This window comes from Meriones unguiculatus, chromosome 11 (genome assembly GCF_030254825.1).
Source record: "Meriones unguiculatus strain TT.TT164.6M chromosome 11, Bangor_MerUng_6.1, whole genome shotgun sequence".
In the NCBI taxonomy this organism is placed as follows: domain Eukaryota; kingdom Metazoa; phylum Chordata; class Mammalia; order Rodentia; family Muridae; genus Meriones; species Meriones unguiculatus.
This window is the reverse complement of record NC_083359.1, coordinates 42,113,648-42,132,944: the sequence shown is the minus strand read 5'-3', so window position 1 is coordinate 42,132,944 and position 19,297 is coordinate 42,113,648. Positions and strand designations below refer to the sequence as shown.

The 19,297-nt window shown below is 51.1% G+C and overlaps 1 protein-coding gene across 4 annotated transcripts in view; it reads left to right on the top strand.

The window, feature by feature from the left end:
• Coro7 (coronin 7) overlaps positions 1-18,991 on the top strand; it is a 63,778-nt gene extending 44,787 nt beyond the window's left edge. Inside the window, exons 10-31 of one of the 4 annotated variants that reach the window (XM_060364085.1) lie at positions 972-1,026; positions 1,382-1,439; positions 1,527-1,672; positions 1,749-1,841; positions 2,027-2,158; positions 2,622-2,748; positions 3,055-3,230; positions 3,701-3,809; positions 3,918-4,004; positions 4,084-4,226; positions 4,299-4,403; positions 4,562-4,647; positions 5,597-5,738; positions 5,825-5,914; positions 6,892-7,008; positions 7,256-7,391; positions 7,840-7,931; positions 8,425-8,511; positions 17,366-17,450; positions 18,134-18,270; positions 18,568-18,633; positions 18,828-18,991. In XM_060364085.1, the coding sequence (XP_060220068.1) occupies positions 972-1,026; positions 1,382-1,439; positions 1,527-1,672; positions 1,749-1,841; positions 2,027-2,158; positions 2,622-2,748; positions 3,055-3,230; positions 3,701-3,809; positions 3,918-4,004; positions 4,084-4,226; positions 4,299-4,403; positions 4,562-4,647; positions 5,597-5,738; positions 5,825-5,914; positions 6,892-7,008; positions 7,256-7,391; positions 7,840-7,931; positions 8,425-8,511; positions 17,366-17,450; positions 18,134-18,270; positions 18,568-18,633; positions 18,828-18,914 (2,356 nt within the window). In that variant the 3' untranslated portion in view covers positions 18,915-18,991. Of the gene's footprint in view, positions 1-971; positions 1,027-1,381; positions 1,440-1,526; positions 1,673-1,748; positions 1,842-2,026; positions 2,159-2,621; positions 2,749-3,054; positions 3,231-3,700; positions 3,810-3,917; positions 4,005-4,083; positions 4,227-4,298; positions 4,404-4,561; positions 4,648-5,596; positions 5,739-5,824; positions 5,915-6,891; positions 7,009-7,255; positions 7,392-7,839; positions 7,932-8,424; positions 8,512-8,628; positions 9,242-11,388; positions 11,539-17,231; positions 17,280-17,365; positions 17,451-18,133; positions 18,271-18,567; positions 18,634-18,827 lie in introns of those variants that run through there. The other 3 variants (XM_021632418.2, XM_060364084.1, XM_021632419.2) reach the window with 3 other exon arrangements.
• The last annotated feature ends 306 nt before the right edge of the window (positions 18,992-19,297 follow it).

Sequence of the window (19,297 nt, the reverse complement as noted above, 5' to 3'; positions counted from 1 at the left end):
GCACTGTTTGTGAGTGTGTCAGAGGTCAAGGCCAGGAGCAAGTGATAAATTCTCACAGCCAGCTGTTTGGCACAAGCCCTTAATCCCAGCCAGCACTTGGGAGGCAGAGGCAGTTGGATCTCTTGAGTTTTGAGGGCCAGCCTGGTCTACAAAGCAAGTTCCAGGACAGCTAGGGCTAAACAAAGAAACCCTATGTAAAAAAAAACAAAAAAAACCCCACAAACCAGAAGGCTCTCAAATTCTTCTGACACCCCTCCCTCAGTAGGAGGTCATGGCAAGGAGATGCTCCCTGGCCTGGGATCTTTATGTGAAGGGCCTCCAGGGCCTAAAGCAGGGAGGTGGGAGTTCTTGGCCAGTGAAAAATCTGGCCTTGGGTAGGCTCCCAGCCTACTCCAACCCTCTCCCTCCCACCGTGACCTCACTTCAGGAATGTCCTTTCTACGTGCTTGGGCTGTAGCTTAGGGGATTCTATGAAAGCCCAGAAGCCTCAGAAGCCTTTGCCTGGGAGTTGGAGTCAGCCTGCAGTGCCACCTGAGCCTCTAGGATGTATGGTGATAGAGTAGATGGTAGCACCCTATCCCTGCAGTGGCTAGAGTGAGCTCTACTCTGCCTAGGTGGCACTGGAGGTCAGAGGGTCCTGGTTGGAGCATCTACCCTCCTAACCTTGCTTGTGCTGGTCTCCTAGGCTGGCTGAAGCAATATAGGATGTCATGTATGTATGAGTTCTCATGAGTGCCTAGGGTAGGGTCAGGCCTGAGTTCCCACTGCCCAGGGCCGGTGCAAGCACTGCAGGAAAGCAGAATAGCTGGATGTGTGTGGTATGCCTAGTATATGGGCAGTACCAGCAGAAGAGAATGAGGATCTGGGATCTGGTCAGATACAGCTTGAAGGACCTCCCAGGTCCCTGATTTGAGGACTTGCAGCTCTTCTGCCAGCTTACCTATCATCCAGCCCACGCCCTCTCTCCCCAGGTCTCTGACACCCCTGCTGGATCCAGACACTGGGCTATTGGTCCTGGCAGGAAAGGTGAGCAGAAAACTGGATCAGCCCTCCCGCTGCCCTCCATATACATGACTCAGACTTTAGGGCCTTGTGCTATTTTCTTCCTTCCTGTCACCGAAAGAACAAGTGAGAACAGTGCAGCCCAATCCTGTGCCATCTTCACCCGGGTTGCCAGGAGGACAGGACCACAGTGTTGGTATGCTGTTGGCATGCCATAAATGCTGATGTATATCCTTGATGCTCAGCACATAAAGTAATGAGCAAGTGAGGGAAAGTCTCTCCAGGCGCAGGTCAGCGCTCAGCAGAATCAAGGCTTCTGGGTGGTTGCTGCAGGGCTACAACCCGCCGTCAGGTAGAGCTCAGGCTGTATTTGTTTCAGGGTGAGAACCAGCTGTCCTGCTACGAAGTGACACCACAGCAGCCTGCACTGAGCCCAGGTGAGCCCTCGCCCTCCCTTCCACCCACCCCGGTTTCCACCCCCCACCGCCATCCCCCGCTCACCATCCCTATGGTGTCCTTGACAGTGACCCAGTGCATTCTGGAGAGTGTGCTTCGAGGGGCAGCGCTTGTCCCCCGGCGAGCACTGGATGTCATGAGTTGCGAGGTGCTCCAAGTCCTGCAGCTGAGTGACACAGCCATCATACCCATCAGCCACCACGTGCCCCGAAAAGTGAGTGGAGCCTGGGCAAGGGATTGGGGACCTGGAGGATTTGGGCCTCACTGACTGGCCACCCGTTCCTCACCAGACTGTGGAGTTTCATGAGGACCTGTTTCCAGACACAGCCGGCCCTGTGCCTGCTTCTGATGCCCACACTTGGTGGGCTGGGGACAACCAGAAGGTAGGGCCAAGCCTGGCTCATGCGCCTCCTCTCTTATCCCCCAGACCCAGCGACCCCTGGGAGTTCCCATTTGGTTCTCTTAACCTCATGTCTACCCCTCCAGGGGTTCCTTTCATACCTGGCAGCATGTCCCTCCCCCAGTGACCTGCCTACCCAACCCAGAAGTACCTGTACCCAACCCACAGGTACAGAAGGTCAGCCTCAATCCAGCCCGCCGGCCCCACCCCAGCTTCATTTCCTCCCTGGTGCCCACTATGGAACCATCCCCTGACATGGCCCATCCTGCAGAGCTGCCCAGAGCTGACACAGACCCAAGTGTAAGTACCAAGTCACCTCCCCTACGGCTACTGAGACACCACGGTAGGGTGGTGAAGTGGTCCAGAGGCGTGTTCTACTCACCTGCTAAATAGCCTTTGTGGTCTTTAACTGCCAGGCATCACAGCGACGGAGGCGTGTGCACGGCATAGGAAAGAACTTGACATTGTATTCTAAGCTGAGCAGGTGTAGAAGAAGCAGGGCTGTTCTTGAAATGCTGGCAGCTGTCACTACTGGCCTATCCCCCCACAAAACTGGGAGGCATGAGCAGGCTCATCTGTCCCCGTGGTCTAATGCTCATTTCCTTCTTTCAATGCCACCTGACTTGTGCTTTAGCAGGCTCATGCCCAGCCTCTTGTCCCAAAACTCAGGAGCCGAGCAATGGCCTAGGAACTGGCCATCCATCCCCTTTCTGCTTGGTTAGCACACCCAGGGACTGTTGGCTGACCGCGTCCTTCTCTCCAGGAGGGCTTCTCTTCCCCTCCTAGCTCGCTGATCTCGCCCTCCACACCATCCAGTCTGGGGCCTTCACTCTCCAGCACCAGTGGCATTGGTACCAGCCCCAGTCAGAGATCACTTCAGAGTCTTCTGGGTAAGCTGCTCAGGGCAGGAAGACCCTGTCTACCCCAAGCCCTAGCCCCATTCCTCTGTCCACCCACCCTAAAGAGAGACCTTATATAGACTAACCCAGGCTTGTGCCACTAGCACCCCTGGTTTTCAGGCTGTAGAGGAACATGGGCAAGCTTTTTGGATACCCTGCATGTGCCAACCCCACAGAGGCCTACCTGGACCCACACCAGGCTCCTCCTGGTGATGAGGGCAACAGGTGGCCAAGACCAGGTACAGGAGGCACAGACACAGCATCCTCACACTTGCTTGTGTCCCCACTACCCATTAGGCCCCAGTTCTAAATTCCGCCATGCTCAGGGCAGCATCCTCCACCGAGACAGCCATATCACCAACCTTAAGGGACTCAACCTCACAACACCTGGTGAAAGCGATGGCTTCTGTGCTAACCGGCTGCATGTGGCTGTTCCCCTGCTCAGCAGTGGTGGGCAGGTAGCTGTGCTTGAGGTAAGGGTTACCCTTCAGGTCCTTGTAGTGGGCAAGGGCAGGACACTGAGGGTCTACCCCAACGCACTGAGTTGTGTCAGGCATTTGCCCAACATACCCTCTAACCATTCCAGCTGTCTCATGTGGTAGGTGCCGTGATTATCCCCGTTTTTCAGATCAGAGTGAAGAAGTTCAGAGAGGTGTAGTGACCTGACCTTGTTACACAGCTTTGTAAGTGGAGCAGGGTTCAAGACCCAAGCAGCCTGAGCCCCAAGCCTGAGCTCCTTCCACCACTCCACGCTGCTATGCCCTCACTTTCTGGGGCCTTACAGTTGGCACTTAGGGCTCGGCACAAGCTGGCTTAGGCAGAGAGCTTGGGCCACCCAACAGTGGGGCTGTGTTAGAAGGTGGGGCCCAGGCACCTGTTTTCCTGAGACTGGCTTTCGTGCCTGGTTCTGATATGCCACCTGGGGTGTGGGTTTCTTCCACAGCTGCAGAAGCCAGGCCGCCTGCCTGACACAGCATTGCCTACACTGCAGAATGGGACAGCTGTAATGGATCTGGCCTGGGACCCCTTTGACCCACACCGTCTTGCTGTGGGTAAGGAGCCTGGGTGCCCAGGGGTGAGAGAAGGCTCCAGACCATGAGTGTTCAGGAAAGCCAGGTAATCTCTGGCCCTACAGTAAAGACATACTCCTCTTTCCACAGCTGGGGAGGATGCCCGGATCCGACTGTGGCGGGTGCCCCCTGAAGGTCTCAAGAATGTTCTCACCACACCTGAGTCTGTGCTCACAGGTTAGAGGGCCCTAGTAGATAGAGGCCGTGGGGGCACTGGCTTCCCAGGGACTCAGCATCACCTCCTGGTCCTCTCCAGGCCACACGGAAAAGATCTACTCTCTGCGCTTCCATCCCTTGGCTGCTGACATACTGGCTTCCTCTTCCTACGACCTAACCATTCGTATCTGGGACCTTCAGGCTAGAGTTGAGCGGCTGAGGCTGCAGGGCCATCAGGACCAGGTAGGACAGCTGCAGAGGCAGGGGTCAGCAGTGAAAGGAGAGGCCACCTCTTATGCCCTTGTCTGTCCCCAGATTTTTAGCTTGGCCTGGAGTCCAAATGGGCAGCAGTTGGCCACTGTATGCAAGGATGGGCATGTGCGGGTCTATGAGCCCCGGAGCAGCCCTGTACCCCTGCAGGTAAGCATGTAGGAGCAGTGGGGGAAGGGCTCAGGCTTTAGAAGCCTTAGAGCAACTCTGTTCCCTATAGGTAAAAACCTTTGGGCTAAAGGCAAAAGTTCCCTATTACCCATTTGGAGGGGGCCTTTGACTGAGTTTCATGCGATGTGTCTCAACAGGAAGGTCCAGGACCTGAAGGTGGCCGCGGAGCCCGCATTGTCTGGGTGTGTGATGGTCATTGTCTGCTGGTATCTGGTTTTGACAGGTGAGGACTTAGGGACTACCGTCCCCAGGCTTCATCAGCTATTTGATTTTGCTTTTCCCAAGGTCGCAACATCTGTCGGGCTTGCAAAAATTTCCCACAGCCGGGCATGATGGTGCATGCCTTAAATCCCAGCACAGGTGTTTGTGAGTTTGAGGACTGAATATATAAGGAATTCAAGGACAGCCAGGACTACATAATAGACAGACCCTGTCTCAAAGTAAAATAGTAACAAACAAACAAAGAGACAAAAACTGTTCCCACCCCTCAGTTCCTGAATGATATGTGTTAAATAGAACAATGAATGAAAAAGGGGGTAGGTAGGTATGTATATAAGTGGATCAGTGGATGTCTAGAATGATAAATAGATGAATTCATGAATGATTAGATGGATGAATAGATAGGCACGTGTTCTGTAGGGGGAGAAAGTTTCAGAGAAGGAATATGTATTAACGGGATTCAGAAGGTGAGATCAGGCCTAGGAAGCCATGCCTGATGGAGACACGGGGAACAGAAGCAAGGCTGCAGGAGAGGCCTGTGGGGTAGGCAGCAGGCACTTTGGATCATGGGTTGGGGAGGGCCTCCTCAAGGAAGGTGTCATGACCTAGGTCACCCACACCTGAGAAGAAAGGCTGGACTGCAAGGAGAATGTCTAGCCCTGCTGGAGCTGAGATTACAAAATAGAATGTGAGGGGAGAAGGCCAGACAGGAGACAGCAGCAGGCCAGGATAGGCACTGGGGTCAGGGTGTATAGAGGACAAACCAGGAGGTGAGGAAGTAGAGGCCAAGCCAGGGGTTGGACACTGTCTCCCCAGCCAGGCCACTTCTAAGGGCTAGACGTCTCCTGTGACTGCTGGCCAGCCCAGAAAGGAGCAGGGTCCCTGTGGGAGTTTTTGCCCTTCCCCAGGCCTCTTCAGCTCTAAGGATCTGCTCTCCCCCGACTTCCTGGCAGCCGAAGTGAGCGCCAGCTACAGTTGTACACAGCTGATGCCCTGGCAGAAGGCCCTTCAGCAGTGCTGGGCCTGGATGTAGCTCCCTCCACCCTGCTTCCCAGCTATGACCCTGACACTGGCCTGGTGCTTCTCACTGGCAAGGTTGGCTGGAATGGACTGGCTGGGTGTGGGGCAGGGTCTAGTGTAGCTGGCTGCCTCACTTTCATACCCTACCCTGTGTTCCCCAGGGCGATACCCGTGTGTTCCTGTATGAGGTGCTCCCGGAGGCCCCTTTCTTCTTGGAGTGCAACAGCTTCACATCACCTGACCCTCACAAGGTGATGCCAACCTCACCGCTGAACCTTCTGTCCCAAAGTTGGACTGCAAGGTTCCCGCGCCCCCTTGTGGCCATGTGCGGAAGTGCAAGACCTATTGAGGGGTCAAGGGAGTCAAGGTCCTGTCTAGAGCTGTGCCAAGCATCTGGTATAGCTGACTGCAATAATATAGGAATTTTGAAAGCTGGCTTACATTCAGCCATCACTAAAAATTAAACTATATAATGTCAAGTTAAATAAACCAGGCATCGTGGTACATGGTTGTCATACCAGCCCTCTGGAGGCCAAGGTAAGAGGATCATGAGTTGAGACCCACCTGGGTGCTATAGTGAAACTGTCTCAGTCAATCAAACAAAGATGTCCAAAGAAACAAATTTCTGTTTAGTTGCTTTCTTAATGTGGTATGCATGTGGGTTAAACTCATGCAGGGGACCTATTCCACAATGGCAAATGGTATATTCCTTTTCAACTGCTTGAAGTAGGACATGGTGGGACTTTGTCCCCTATAGAAATAGGCCAGTGCTGCATGTGTGGTGTTTTCCCCTCAAAGGCACTAGCTGTTCCCATTGACAGCACACCACTACTGTCTCGGTTACTTTCCTGTTGCTGTGAAGAGAAACCGTGACCAAGGCAAGCTACAAAGAACATATTTAATTGTGAGCTTGTGTACTGTTTCAGAGGGTAAGTTTGTGGCCATCATGATAGGGAGAGTGGCAGCAGGTAGAAAGAGAGGGAGAGCTAATTGTAGAATGGCATGAAGCCAATTCACAGTGACATACTTCTTCCAGCAAGGCCACACCTCCTAATCCTTACCAAATAGTTCCACCATCTGACACCCAAGAATTCAAATATGCGAGCCTATGGGCACATCTACCAAAGGGCAGATCACGGTCCTGGCCTAAGGAATTCTGCTGCTCTAGGATGCTCTGTTTCCAGCAAGGGGCTCTTGGCTCTAGTGTTCGCTTCCTCGCTTCCTCTAGGGCTTTGTCCTTCTGCCCAAGACTGAGTGTGACATTCGGGAGGTGGAGTTTGCCCGATGCCTCCGGCTACGGCAGACTTCCTTGGAGCCTGTTGCTTTCCGGCTGCCCCGAGTCAGGGTGAGTTTGGGTCAAAAACTCAGTCTCCTGTTTTTGTGGCTGGCCAGGGGCCCAGAAACTTAGGTTCTTATCTGTCCTTTCATGTAAACCTCCCTGCTGTCTACTTCTTAGGGACATCCGCCTTCATAGTCTACTGAAATTCTGCAAAGCATGTGAATGTCGGTGTGGGTAGGGCCAGGTCTCACAACTTGTGTGTCCTGGGCCCCTGGTCTGTGTCTCAGGACAGCCCTCCCCCTCCCTTCTGCAGAAAGAGTTCTTCCAGGATGATGTGTTCCCGGACACAGCTGTGAGCTGGGAGCCAGTACTCAGTGCCAAAGCCTGGCTAGGGGGTGCTAATGGACAGCCCCAACTACTGAGTTTGCAGCCCCCTGGCATGACCCCAGGTACTGTAAGGACTAAATGGCGAGAAAAGAAGGGAGGGAGACCTGGATAGTGGTGGAAGGAAGGAACGGAAGGTCCAAATACAGTCCTTCATTCCTGCTGCCGTATTGATACCTCCGGCTTTCCTAAGGATGCTGGACATGTCTCCAGACCCAGTGTCCGAACCCCTGCAGGGCAAGGTCTGTGTCCTGTGTTTTATCCTAGCACACATGTATACCTGTATACACATACATAACACACATACAAACACACATACATGCATGTGTTACATACTTAACTCATGCGGTACTCTTACATATATATACCCTGGTGCTTTGGGCAGGCCTGGTGATCAGGGGCTTTAATACCTGTTAATGCCATTTCTTTGATCTCTGCCACAGAATCACTGTGGGGGTGGGGTGATTCTAAAAAGAATCAACCTTCTTTGATGCCTGTCCTTGCTTCACCCAGTGAGCCAAGCCCCCCGTGAGGCCCCTGCCCGAAGAGCCCCATCCTCAGCACAGTACTTGGAAGAGAAGTCTGACCAACAAAAGAAGGAAGAGGTGGGCCTTGCCGAGAGGGTTGGCTATGCAGTGCAGATGGTGTCCTCCATGTGCTTGGTTATCTGCCAGGTCACCAACCCAGATGGCAGGACAAACCATGTCTCATGCTTGTTTCCACACCAGCCGTTGGGGAGGGGCCACACCGAGCGGCATTTTGCTGTCTCCAGGGCACAGGAAGCCAGGGAGGGCAGCAAGAGACACACATTCTAGCCATCCCTAACCCAGCCGAAGTTAAAGATTGGAGAGCTAAGCCCATGGTGAGCCTACTGTACATTTGAGCCTTTGAAGCAGTACACGGGGACAGCAGTCCTGGGTCAGATATCACACGCTACAGTCTCTTGCCTCTGACCCCGTTTTACTGTGTTTTGCAATGCAAACCAGCAGCTTCATAGAGTTCTAACTGAAATGGCATTGCTGGGGTTAAAACTGGGGTTTTAAGTTATTGAAGTAAGAGAGTCATTTCTTTCAGTGTCTCTCCTATCCATTTTCACAGCTACTGAATGCCATGGTGGCAAAGCTGGGGAACAGAGAAGACCCATTGCCCCAGGACTCCTTTGAAGGGGTGGATGAAGATGAATGGGTGAGTGACAGTTGGATCCTGCCTCCTTAGCCAACAGCACTGTTCCTCCTGTGAATGCTGTGGCGGGTACCCTCACTTCCCAGGCCCTCTTAGCTGCTTCCTGGTCTCTCACCCCAGGACTAGCCTGCACACCAGGCACTCCCAGCCTCAGCCACCACTGCCATCCCTTAGAACCACCTGCGGCCCCTCCACATCTTACGCCTCTGCAAACTGGACAATGCTGTTCTGGCCCTGGCAGACCCATCCAGCCCAGAAGCCCTGGGTCTCCTGCAGGCCTCAGGTACTTCCGCTGCTGCTGGGCCCAGTACAACCCCGGGGACTGTCCGCTCCTCCGCCCGCTGGGGCAGCTGTTTGCCCTCAGCTGCCCAGTAGCACCTGGCTCCAGTGGGTGGGAGGTGGATGCCGGTAGCATGTCTGGGCCAGCTCTGGATGCTCCGCATCCCCTCGTCTTTCTGCTGGTTTCCTCTAACACCTTCACTTTCTACATGCCAACCATCTTGCCTACTGCACCAGCTCCAGTCATGGACCCTGGGGGGCTGGTCCCCCACCAGGCTGTTGGGAGCAGCTTCCTCTCAGAGGCCTAGTACCATCTGCCCCGCTTCCCCTGACTTGAGGTCAGGAGAAAGGGTCTCATGGAGCTAACAGCCTCATCACAGTGGCGTGAACCCCCATGACAACCAGCCTATACATGCTCTGGATGTTTTCAGCAATTAAATTTTTCTAAGCTGGCTGCCTCTTGTGCTGGTCTGCTCTCTGGGAATCTAGAAAGAAGGAGACAGGCATATGAGTGAGAGAGCTTTGGTTCTGGCTCCTCTTCATACTAGTTTTACTTTGTTCCGTTTACTTGTAATAAACAGAAAAGACGGAGTTATAGCTTTGTTGTGCTAGGAAACCAGACAGTGCATAGGAAAGCAGAATGAGGAAAAATTGAAAGGAACCGACTTGGATGCAGGGGCAAGCAGGGTGTCAGGGCCCAAGGAGATGCTTATGTTCTTTGAAAATGCAAAGATCTGAAGGAGCCAAGAACAAGCAAGAGGAAGTTAAGCAGTGTGCCCAGGGAAGAGAGAGTTTGGAGCGCTAGAGGGAAGGAAGGCAGGATGGGCAGTGGTCTAGAGCAGAGGTTCTCAATACGTGGGCCATGACCCCTTTGGGGGGTCGAGTGACCCTTTCATAGGTCATCTAAGACCATCAGAAAACACAGATACTTACATTATGATATTTTGCTATGACTTTATGATATTAAAAATGAGTTATGAAGTAGTAATGAAAATAATTTTGTGGTTGGGGGTCACCACAACATGAATATCTGTATTAAAGAGCCACAGCATTAGGAAAATTGAGAACCACTGGTCTAGAGCAATCTAACTTAAATTCATTCACCAAACATTTATAAGTGTCCATTGCATGCCTGCCAGGTCCTGATAGCAGAGAGTAAAGACATAAATGTCCTGCCCACTGGGAGTTGAGTGAGAAGGCATAAATAAATAATAAAGGCAAAAATACGTCATAGAGCAGTGTTTCTCAATCTTCCTAATGCTGCGACCTTTACATACAGTTCCATGTGTTGTGGTGACCCCCCCACCATAAAATTATTTTTGTTGCTACCTCATAACTGTAATTTTGCTACTGTTATGAATTTCAATGTAAATTTTTTGGAGATAGAAGTTAGCCAAAGGAATTGAGATCCACAGGTTGAGAGCTGCTATCAGACGACAAGAACATCATAAAGAAAAAGAAAAGAGAACAGTTGGTGCATGAAGGGATAAGCTGGTGACAAAAGCCCACAGTTCAGATTCTGAATCTGTGGACTGCCCAGAACAAACACATAGACACTAACTGCAAATGAGTACCTTCCAGAGTAGGGACATGACTGTTGGGTAAAAATGTTCTCAACTAGATGCTGATGTAATGATGGCAGAACTGAACTGTGCACTCCAAAAGGTGAAACTGTCAGTTGTGTGGATTATGAGTGTCTTTTTGTTTGTTTGTTTGTTTGTTTGGTTTTCGATACACGTTTTCTCCGTGTAACCTTGGCTACCTTGGACTTGATTCGAAGACCAGGCTGGCTTTGAACTCTGAGATCCACCTGCCTCTGCCTCCCTGAATACTGGGATTGCAGGCATGGGCCACCACTCCAGGCAATTATGGTGTCTTGATAAAACTGCTACGAACAAACATATAGACACTGAGACCAGAGAAGGTCTTATGAGGACTTGAAGAGAACCCTTTGCAAGACAAGCATAGAAGCTGAACTAGAAACCAAACCTGACATGATCATCTTGAACATAAAAATTCCAGAACCAGCTGGGCAGCCATGGTGCACACCTCTAATCCTAGGCAGAGGAAGGTGGATCTCTGTGAGCTGAAGGCCAGGCTAGTCTACATAGTAAGTTCCAGGTCAGCCAGGGCCACACAGAGATACTCTGTCTCAAAGAACAAAACAAAACAAAAAAACAGAACCATCAGAAAATAAATATCTGTTGTTTAAAGCACACCTTACTCGTTCGAAATCAGGGTGGTGGGCATATCAGTGTAGAGGGGAACTTGATGGGCCTCACGGAAAAAAATGGCATTAGATTACAGACCTGGGTGCAAATGAGCCCCTCCGTGTCCAGCAAGGAGCTTCACAAGTGAGAGGAATCTGGAATAAAACCTATTTTGATATACCTAGTTTTCTTAAATAGTACAGGGAATTTGACATCCAGCCCTTTATTACTTTAGCTTGTTTCATATAATGGCGTCTTCCTAAATATTTTGGAAAAATAAGGGAAGAAACAGCGACTTGGTGCAGGAGTCCCAAGAACACCGAACTGTACCCAGTCTAGGGCCGCCCAAAGCCCGCCCAGGCCCTGATCCCGAGGCCCCGCCCACACCACTGTGCCGCGAGCCACGCCCCTGGAAGTGCGTCGCCGCCTTGCGCACGCGCTCTGCGGTCTCCCTTGACCTCTGACCCACGAGCAGCCCTTGAGCTGGCCCCACGGGGTCGGGAAACGACACCCGGTTCCCTAAGGTGGAGCGGCCGCCATGGTGAGACCCTGATTGGGGTGTTCGGGAAGGGAGGCAGAGTCGGAGCCGCCAGCGTACCCCACTGGGAGCAGGGTCTGCGGCGTGGTAGCGGGTCGCTGGCGCCCTGGCGGCTATGGCCGCGGGCAGGGTCACCCGAGGCCCGGTTGCCGGAAAGCTCTCGGCCAAGGCCGCGTAGGCTGAGGCGGCGTGCGCGAGCCTCTGTGGGCAGTGGAAGGGGGTGATTTTTGGGCGGGCTGCTTCCCGAGTGGCAGGACTCGGCGACGTCGGTGGTGTCGCTAGGTTTTTATCCGCGTTTCACAGTTGGCTCCTCCGTGGAAGTGGTAGACCTAGAAGCCTGAAGCTCTGTGGCATACCACGGACGCCTAGAATTTGCCTGCAGGTTCTTAAGATGTGCCCCTCGAGGCGATTGGTTGAGGGCGCCTGGTTATTTATCTGTTTGAGAGACGAGGTATCGCTGTGTGTGTAGCCGTGGCTGGCCTGGAACGCCCTGTGTAGTAGACCTGGGTGGCTTTAAACTCACTGAGATTCATTTGTCTGCTTCCGGCTCCCCAGTGCTGGCATTAAAGGTGTGCAAAACACCCCACCTGGCTGGAGAGCCTCCTCGTTAATAACGGAAAAGTAGCAGTCCACTCCTTAAGTTGCGGTGCCTGGGGCCGAGGCTTTATGTAGACTGTCATTTTTCCTTCTCAGTCGTCCCCATTTTTACGCTGAAGCGATCTGGAGCTCAGAGAATTTTTCAGGCTCGTCTTTCCTGCAAGAGTCATTGGCTAGCTTTGGCCTCGGCTTTGTGCATGATCTGAGACTACACATTTGCCACTGTATAATTCCTGCTTTCCAATTAGGTCATTTAGTGAGGACCTGATTTGATTCCTCACAGAATTGGGTCTTCAGCGTGCATCCTCCATATTGAACTTGAAACTTCTCCCGGCTGGTCATGGTAGCTCACACTTGTAAACTTGTACACTTGGGAGGCTGAGGCAGAAAGATCGGGAGGTCAGGAGTTCCAGGGCAGCCTGTGCACTTTAGTAAGGAGGGCTACGAGTATAGCTCAGTGTTGTAATGCTTGCCCACCACAGGGGAGGCCTTGGGTTCAATCCTCCATACTACCCCCAAGAGAAAAAGAAAGTACTGTTGGAAGTTATAAGTGGGAGGAGCCAGAGATTTTCACCTGGAAGTCAAGTTACGGCGTAGTTTGCCAAGGGTTTGCCAACACTCTTTAAGGGCGTTGGAAGTTTTTGGTTTGGGACATCGTCTTGCTCTGTAACTCATACTGGTCTCAAACTCTAGAGATGCCCCTGCCTCAGCCTCCCTAGCGCTGGGTAGAGGTGTGCGCCGCCACCATGCCTAGATTCAGTCCTGACAGTATCTAAATAGGAAGGAGGACATTTACAGTGAAGGAGCTCAGAGCAGCGTGAAGAGCATGAGCTTCTCGAAGTGAAGGGTGCAGCTGCGGTGGGGGGAAGGTAGGGAGAGAAAACCTGGAGAACCAGGTTGAGGTCAGAGGTGGGGGGTATCAACGCCAGGCTGAAGGTGAGCTGAATTTGTAGACAGCAGTGGAGCGCTGAGTAAGAACTGGGCAGCCGCAGCATGGAAGGCGTACGGAGACAGCCTGCTGCATGGAGTGCGGAAGACTGCAGCTTTGGCCAGAGACAGCTGACTAAAGCGTTGGTTCATGGACAGTCACTGTGTGTTCCTGACCTTCCTCCTGTCTGGCTATGACACTACCTGCAGTAACTATTTGCAGGGCCCTAGTGACATGTCCCGCATTCCTTCCTGCTGTCAGTCTGATTCACACCCAGGGCCTGCCACTGTATTGGAAGAACACTGTATGCAGACCTGAAAGCTGGGCCCCTCCTGATGCACTTCCACGACTTAAGCATCATTTTTGGTACCCTGACCACAAACCTTGTCAGAGGTCATTTGTGCCACATTGCGTCTCAGTTGGGAAAGGTACTGTGCTGCTGATGGCCAGTTTCAGGGGTGGAGTCCTGTGGCTATGACTCCTGCCCTCAGCTTGGCCTGAAATTGCCCACTACGTGAGCTGTCTTGTTCTTGGCCTGGGATCTTGAAGCCTGTCAGTTAGTTCGTTGTTTGGGGGCCTACTTGATGGTGGCTGTTTGAATACCTTTGGAGTGGGCTATAGGTGGAGCTCTGCACCCCAGAAATCTCTAGCTGTGAGGGACTTGACTGCCAGACCATTTAACACCAAGCAGGATCTGGTCTGGGAGCAAAGCCAACTGTTGAGCTCTGATTCTAGAACCCTGCTGTCTGTCCACTTGATTTTGTATTCATTGCTTCACACCCCTCCTGTAGGGAATATATTCTCTCTCCATTTTGCAGTTTAGAATGTGGTTCTGAAAAGTTGAGTAATTTGTCCAAGGCTACAAAGCTAGTGAGAAACAAAGACAGGATTCTAGTGGAGGTCAGCCTCATTCTTGTTCCTTTCCCTTGCTGCTTGCTTCATAGCTCCTAGAAGACCATTTTGTAGATTTACCTCTGAGGGGCACCAAAGGGCCTGACTGGAAGAAACTGTGTTTTTGTTTCATTTTGTTTTTGTTTGTTTTATTCTGTTTTAACAAATAGAATCTCCCTATATAACCCCAGTTAGCCTGGAATTTACTTTGTAGACCAAGGTAACCTTGAACATGTGGTTATCCTCCTGCCTCTGCCTCCAGAATCCTGGGGTTGAGGCATGAGCCACCAGGATTGCACTGCCTGGCCACTGACAAAGTGTTATAGAAACAGAATAATGATACATAGAAACCAATACTTGTTGATCACTTGCTGTGTCTCTTAGGGCTCCAAGCCAGACATCATCTCACTGTCTGACAGCTATGTAGTCCACATTTGTGTTGTCAGGAAACAGGTCCATAAGAGTTGAGAATTTGACCAGAGTCAGAAAGCTGGGGGATGGGCATAGGAGATAATTCCAAAGCTGGCCTGCAAAAATGCTATGTCACTCTGCCTCCCCCTGGGAACAGCTCTGCAGAAAAAGGGTGGCTCTGTCTGCAAACCCAGGTGTCTGGTGAACACTGCAGGCCAGTTCTGCCTTCCCTATTAGCTTCTAGGCCTCTTGGCTAAAATCAAGGGCTTCCCTGCGGCCATTGTACTCTAGATGCTGGTGCAGCAGGCCACTTGCTTCTTTAGCTTCAAGTATGCAGGGGAGGGTGGAGTTCTCCAGTTATAGCCTCAGTTCTGTTTGGTTTGATTTTTTTGTTGTTGTTGTTTTGTTTTTCTACATAGACACCTTTCTGGGTTTCTGTGTAGCTCAGGCCATCCTAGAACTTGCTATGCAGACCAGAGACTGTCCTTGAACTCAGAGCTACCTGCCTTTGCCTCCAGAGTGCTGGCATTAAAGGCATGCACTGTCATGCTGGCCAGCCTCAGTTCTTTTTTTAATTGTTTTTGTTTTGGTTTGGTTTTGAAGACAGGGTTTCTCTGTGTAGCCCTGGCTGTCCTGGAGTTCACTCTGTAGACCAGGCTGGCCTCATACTCATGGAGATTCCTCCTGCCTCTGCCTCCTAAGTGCTGGCATTAAAGGCGGCACTCTGCAGCCTCAGTTCTTAACATCCATTATTAAGGAGTAGTCATGACCTTTTCAGAAAAGTACATCATTCCTTCCAAGGCCATGTGACAGGTGTGTGGCAACAGAGAGGCAGGCTTTCTGTGTGAACTGAGATCTCCTGAGGGGTGTCCTAGGCCAAGGGAATCATATAGGAGCTGAATTCTATCTCAGAGCTTTTTGCCCTACTTGGCAGTCTTTGGCCGTCTTTGATCATAAGAGATTCTCCTTTGGGCCATGCTTTCTGGTATGAAAGCTGCGATATATATATATATAATACCAATCTGTTGTGAGGCTTCTTCATTTCCCTAATGACCCACAATTCTATCTGCTTGCTAGGGACAGGCAGGGTCTTGAAGCCAGAAAGGCCAGTTCTAGAGTCTGGGTTCCTGATGCTATCATCTTCCTTTGGGAGTAAGGTGCTATGGTTAATAGGGCCCCAACTTCTCCACCTCCTCCCCCTAGCACCACTAAACCTCTTAAATTCTTGGGATTAAATGGCACAGGCACTAGGATGTGTTTGTGTCACAGTACCTGGTACCAGGCACAGCCAATACTTGCTGACTGAGAAAACTAACCACAGAAAGTACAAGGAAGAAAGGTCCAATCTTCTAGCTGTACCACTTGAGCACAAGCTTGCAGTGAGCATTTTTTTTTTTTCTTTTTTGAGACAGGGTCTCTGTGTAGCCTTGGCTGTCCTGGACTCACTTTGTAGACGAGGCCAGCCTCAAACTCACAGCGACCTACTTGCCTCTGTCTCCCAGAATGCTGGGGTTACAGGTGCATGCCACTGCACCTGTCGGGGGTAAGCCTTTTTTTTTTTTTTTTTTTAAAGAGTCCTCTGCATGCCCCTTCATATCACTTCACAAACGTGGGACCCAGTTTTATGCATGCTGTCTATACACCATTTCTGTTTCGGGGTAGACTCTTAATATTTCTCCATTAATCCATCCTTGGTCTGTTTTTTCCAACCCTAGGGATGCTCCCAGGGTGTCTGTCTAATCTCAGACTTAACACCCTTCACTTGTGGCTCACTGTCATGGTTCTGCCTGCACCTTAGGACCCAATCTAGGAAAAATATTATCTTACCCCCAGAACCTCCACCCCATTTCTGATTATTTCCTCAATAAACTCTGCTGCTGATCAAGTCTTAGGCTCCCTAGGGCCTCTGTGTGACTTTGATTTATGTAGTATTGGAATCTGGTAGCCATGCCCTGCTGGAGTTGGCTTTTCTGCTTGGACAGTGGCTGTGCAGCCTGCTTCAAGAACAGGGATTGAGTCCTGTGTATCTTTTTCCAAAACAAAATTGACTGAATAGATCTGTGAACCGAGTAGCTTAACAGAGGTCCACATTCTTCCAGTTGCTGGGTTCCTACCTTACTGTGTTTGTTATCTGAATTCTTTGTTGGCTCTTAGCTCCTGAGTGTTATGTTTTAAGTAGACCCTTAGCCCTCCTCCCTTTTGTTCCTTTGTATAGTATGTGTGTGTGCTTGCATGAGTGTGTGCCAGAGGATGTTAGGATGTTAGGTGTCTTTTTATAATCACTCTCCACCTTTTCTCTTTGAGATAGGGTCTCTCAGCTGGAACACTTGTTTTTGGCTAGGTAGTAGCCAGGAAGCCCAGCAGTCCTCTTGTTTCCACCCCACTCAGTATTTGGATAACAAGTATACACAGGACCGTACCTTACTACATGGATGCTGGGATCTGAACACAGGTCCTTGTGGTTGGAAGAGCAAGCACTCTTACCTACCGAACCACCTTCTTGGACCCTATTTGTTTGGGTTGAGATAAGGTTTTACTATGAAGTCCAGGCTCATGATCACCCTGCCTCAGTCTCCCCAATACCATGATTATAGGCACATAGTACCACACCCAGACCTTTAGTGATTTTTGTTGTTGTTGTAGTATTTGTGGACAGAATCCAAGTCATAGTAGTTTAATAGTCTTGGGAGAGTTAGGATGGATCTGTGGTTTTCCTGGTAATATGAAGGTTGGGCCAGACCATTACAAAAGCACAGAAGAGTCACCAGTGGCCTTGGAGTAGATTAAACTGGTGGCAATCTGGACTGCCCTCTATCCTAGCTCTCAAGCCACAGTTTCTTTCCAAAGTTAGTGTCTTCCTCCCCCACAGCCTTTCCTGAAGGCCAAAGGGAACCAGTCTGCCTCTGGGAACTCCAGTGTGAGTATCTAGAGCTACCAAAGAAAGGAAGTTTAGAGGAGGCAGTCCTTAGAACCCCACTCAGTAGGTGCTTCTTTTGCCCACAGGCCAAGTACCTGGCCCAGATCATTGTGATGGGTGTGCAGGTGGTGGGCAGAGCTTTTGCCCGGGCCCTGAGGCAGGAGTTCGCAGGTAAGTCTTACCTCCTTACATGTCGGGCCTCTGCTTAGGTTAGACTTTCCCTGTGGGTTGTGTCAGTTGTGAGTGAATGGATCTTTTGGGTGGAGTACTTTCCCATGGCAGGAGGCAGCGCCAGACTTTGAGACATTCCTAGGTACAGGAAAAGCTTATTTTCAGTTAGGCCTGGTTAGTGTTGAGGGCCAGCAGGCCCTTTTGGCGGCCCATTTTGGTAAAGTAAAACAGTCATACCTGGCTGCTTTCAAGGAGAGCTGAGTAATTCCAACACAGACTAATTGGCTGCAAAGTTAAATTTTACTTTTGATTCTAAGATCACCAAAACCAGTCACCGGTGGCAGTCTGCTGTGCTAGTGTGAGGCATTGGCTAGACCAGTTATGGATGCTCTTGACACCAGCTGTTCTCTTCCCCTGCCTGTAGCTTCAGCCTAGTCCCCAAAGTAGCTCAGAACTCCCCATTGCTAGGCCTCTAGGACAAGGAATGAGGGAAGGAGGAGGAGCAAGGCAGCTTGTGGTCTAGACTGAGGGACCAGGACCAAGAACATGGTTTGGCCTTATCCTATCCTTCAGTGTAGAATGTTTGCCACTCCTGGGCAAATTGTTTCTTTCATGTCACTTAGAAGGCCTGGGGGAAGCTCTGGGCCACCAACGGAGCTAAGCAGTCACCCATGTGTCCACAGCAAGCCAGGCAGCTGCTGATGCTCGGGGTCGTGCTGGGCACCAGTCTGCAGCTGCATCCAATCTCTCCGGCCTCAGCCTCCAGGAAGCCCAGCAGATTCTCAACATCTCCAAGCTGAGCCCTGAGGAGGTCCAGAAGGTGAGGTCCCCGATCTGTGATGGGGTGGTGGTGTGCAGGCAGACAGAAAAGGGCAGGAAGCTGACTGCGGGGCGGGGGGTTGCAAAGACCCAGGCAGCACAATTACAGAGACATGGCTACTAGCTGGAAGCACTGAGCCATTCCCACATGGTTACCCATCTTTCTCATGTCCTTTGGTCACAGCAGTGTCCTGCATGATCTGTGGGCCAGAGGCAGGCCCTTTAACTTCTTGTCTTCAGCCTTCCTTAATGTCTCACCCAGAGACTAATATTAGTTCACTGTCCCATCTCCCTGCAGAATTATGAACACCTATTTAAGGTGAATGATAAGTCCGTGGGTGGCTCCTTCTACTTGCAATCAAAGGTAAGTGCTCCTTACTCTATGAAGAAAGGTTGCCACAGGTTTCCCCTCCGACTCTGGGGTACTACTAAAGTTGTTTGAATCCTGGCAGTCCACTGTTCTCTAGGGAGGTTGAGTCTGGGACAGGAAGGGGAAAGGTCCTCCATTCAGGCAAAGACCAAGAGACTGTCAGAGCTCGATCTTCCTCCTCCTCTTAGGTTGTCCGTGCAAAGGAACGCCTAGATGAGGAACTCCGAATACAAGCCCAGGAAGACAGAGAGAAAGGGCAGATGCCCAAAACGTGACTGCTGGACTCTCCCCACCCTACCCATTGCCTCATAATTTATAGCCTGGTAATAAATGTATTTTCTGTGTTTCTCTAGTGCATATATTCCTATTTGAGGACGCTTGCTCACTCCTTGCCTGTTTGGGGCTGTGAGGGAGTCAGGAGGCAGCAGCCTTTGACAGGCTGGTAGGTGAATGTTGGTGAACAGCCACTTTAGAGTAGTAAGCCCAACCAGGGTCTGCCACAGTTGCTCTTATTTGCTCCTGTGCATCCTCCCACAACCCCCTGAGGAAACCAAAGGGTCTGCCTCTGCCTTCCCTCAGGATCAAGGATCCCTAACCCAGAACTTCCAGCTGGGACTGGATTAGTCAGAATGTTGTATACTGGAAAGCAGCTTTGGCC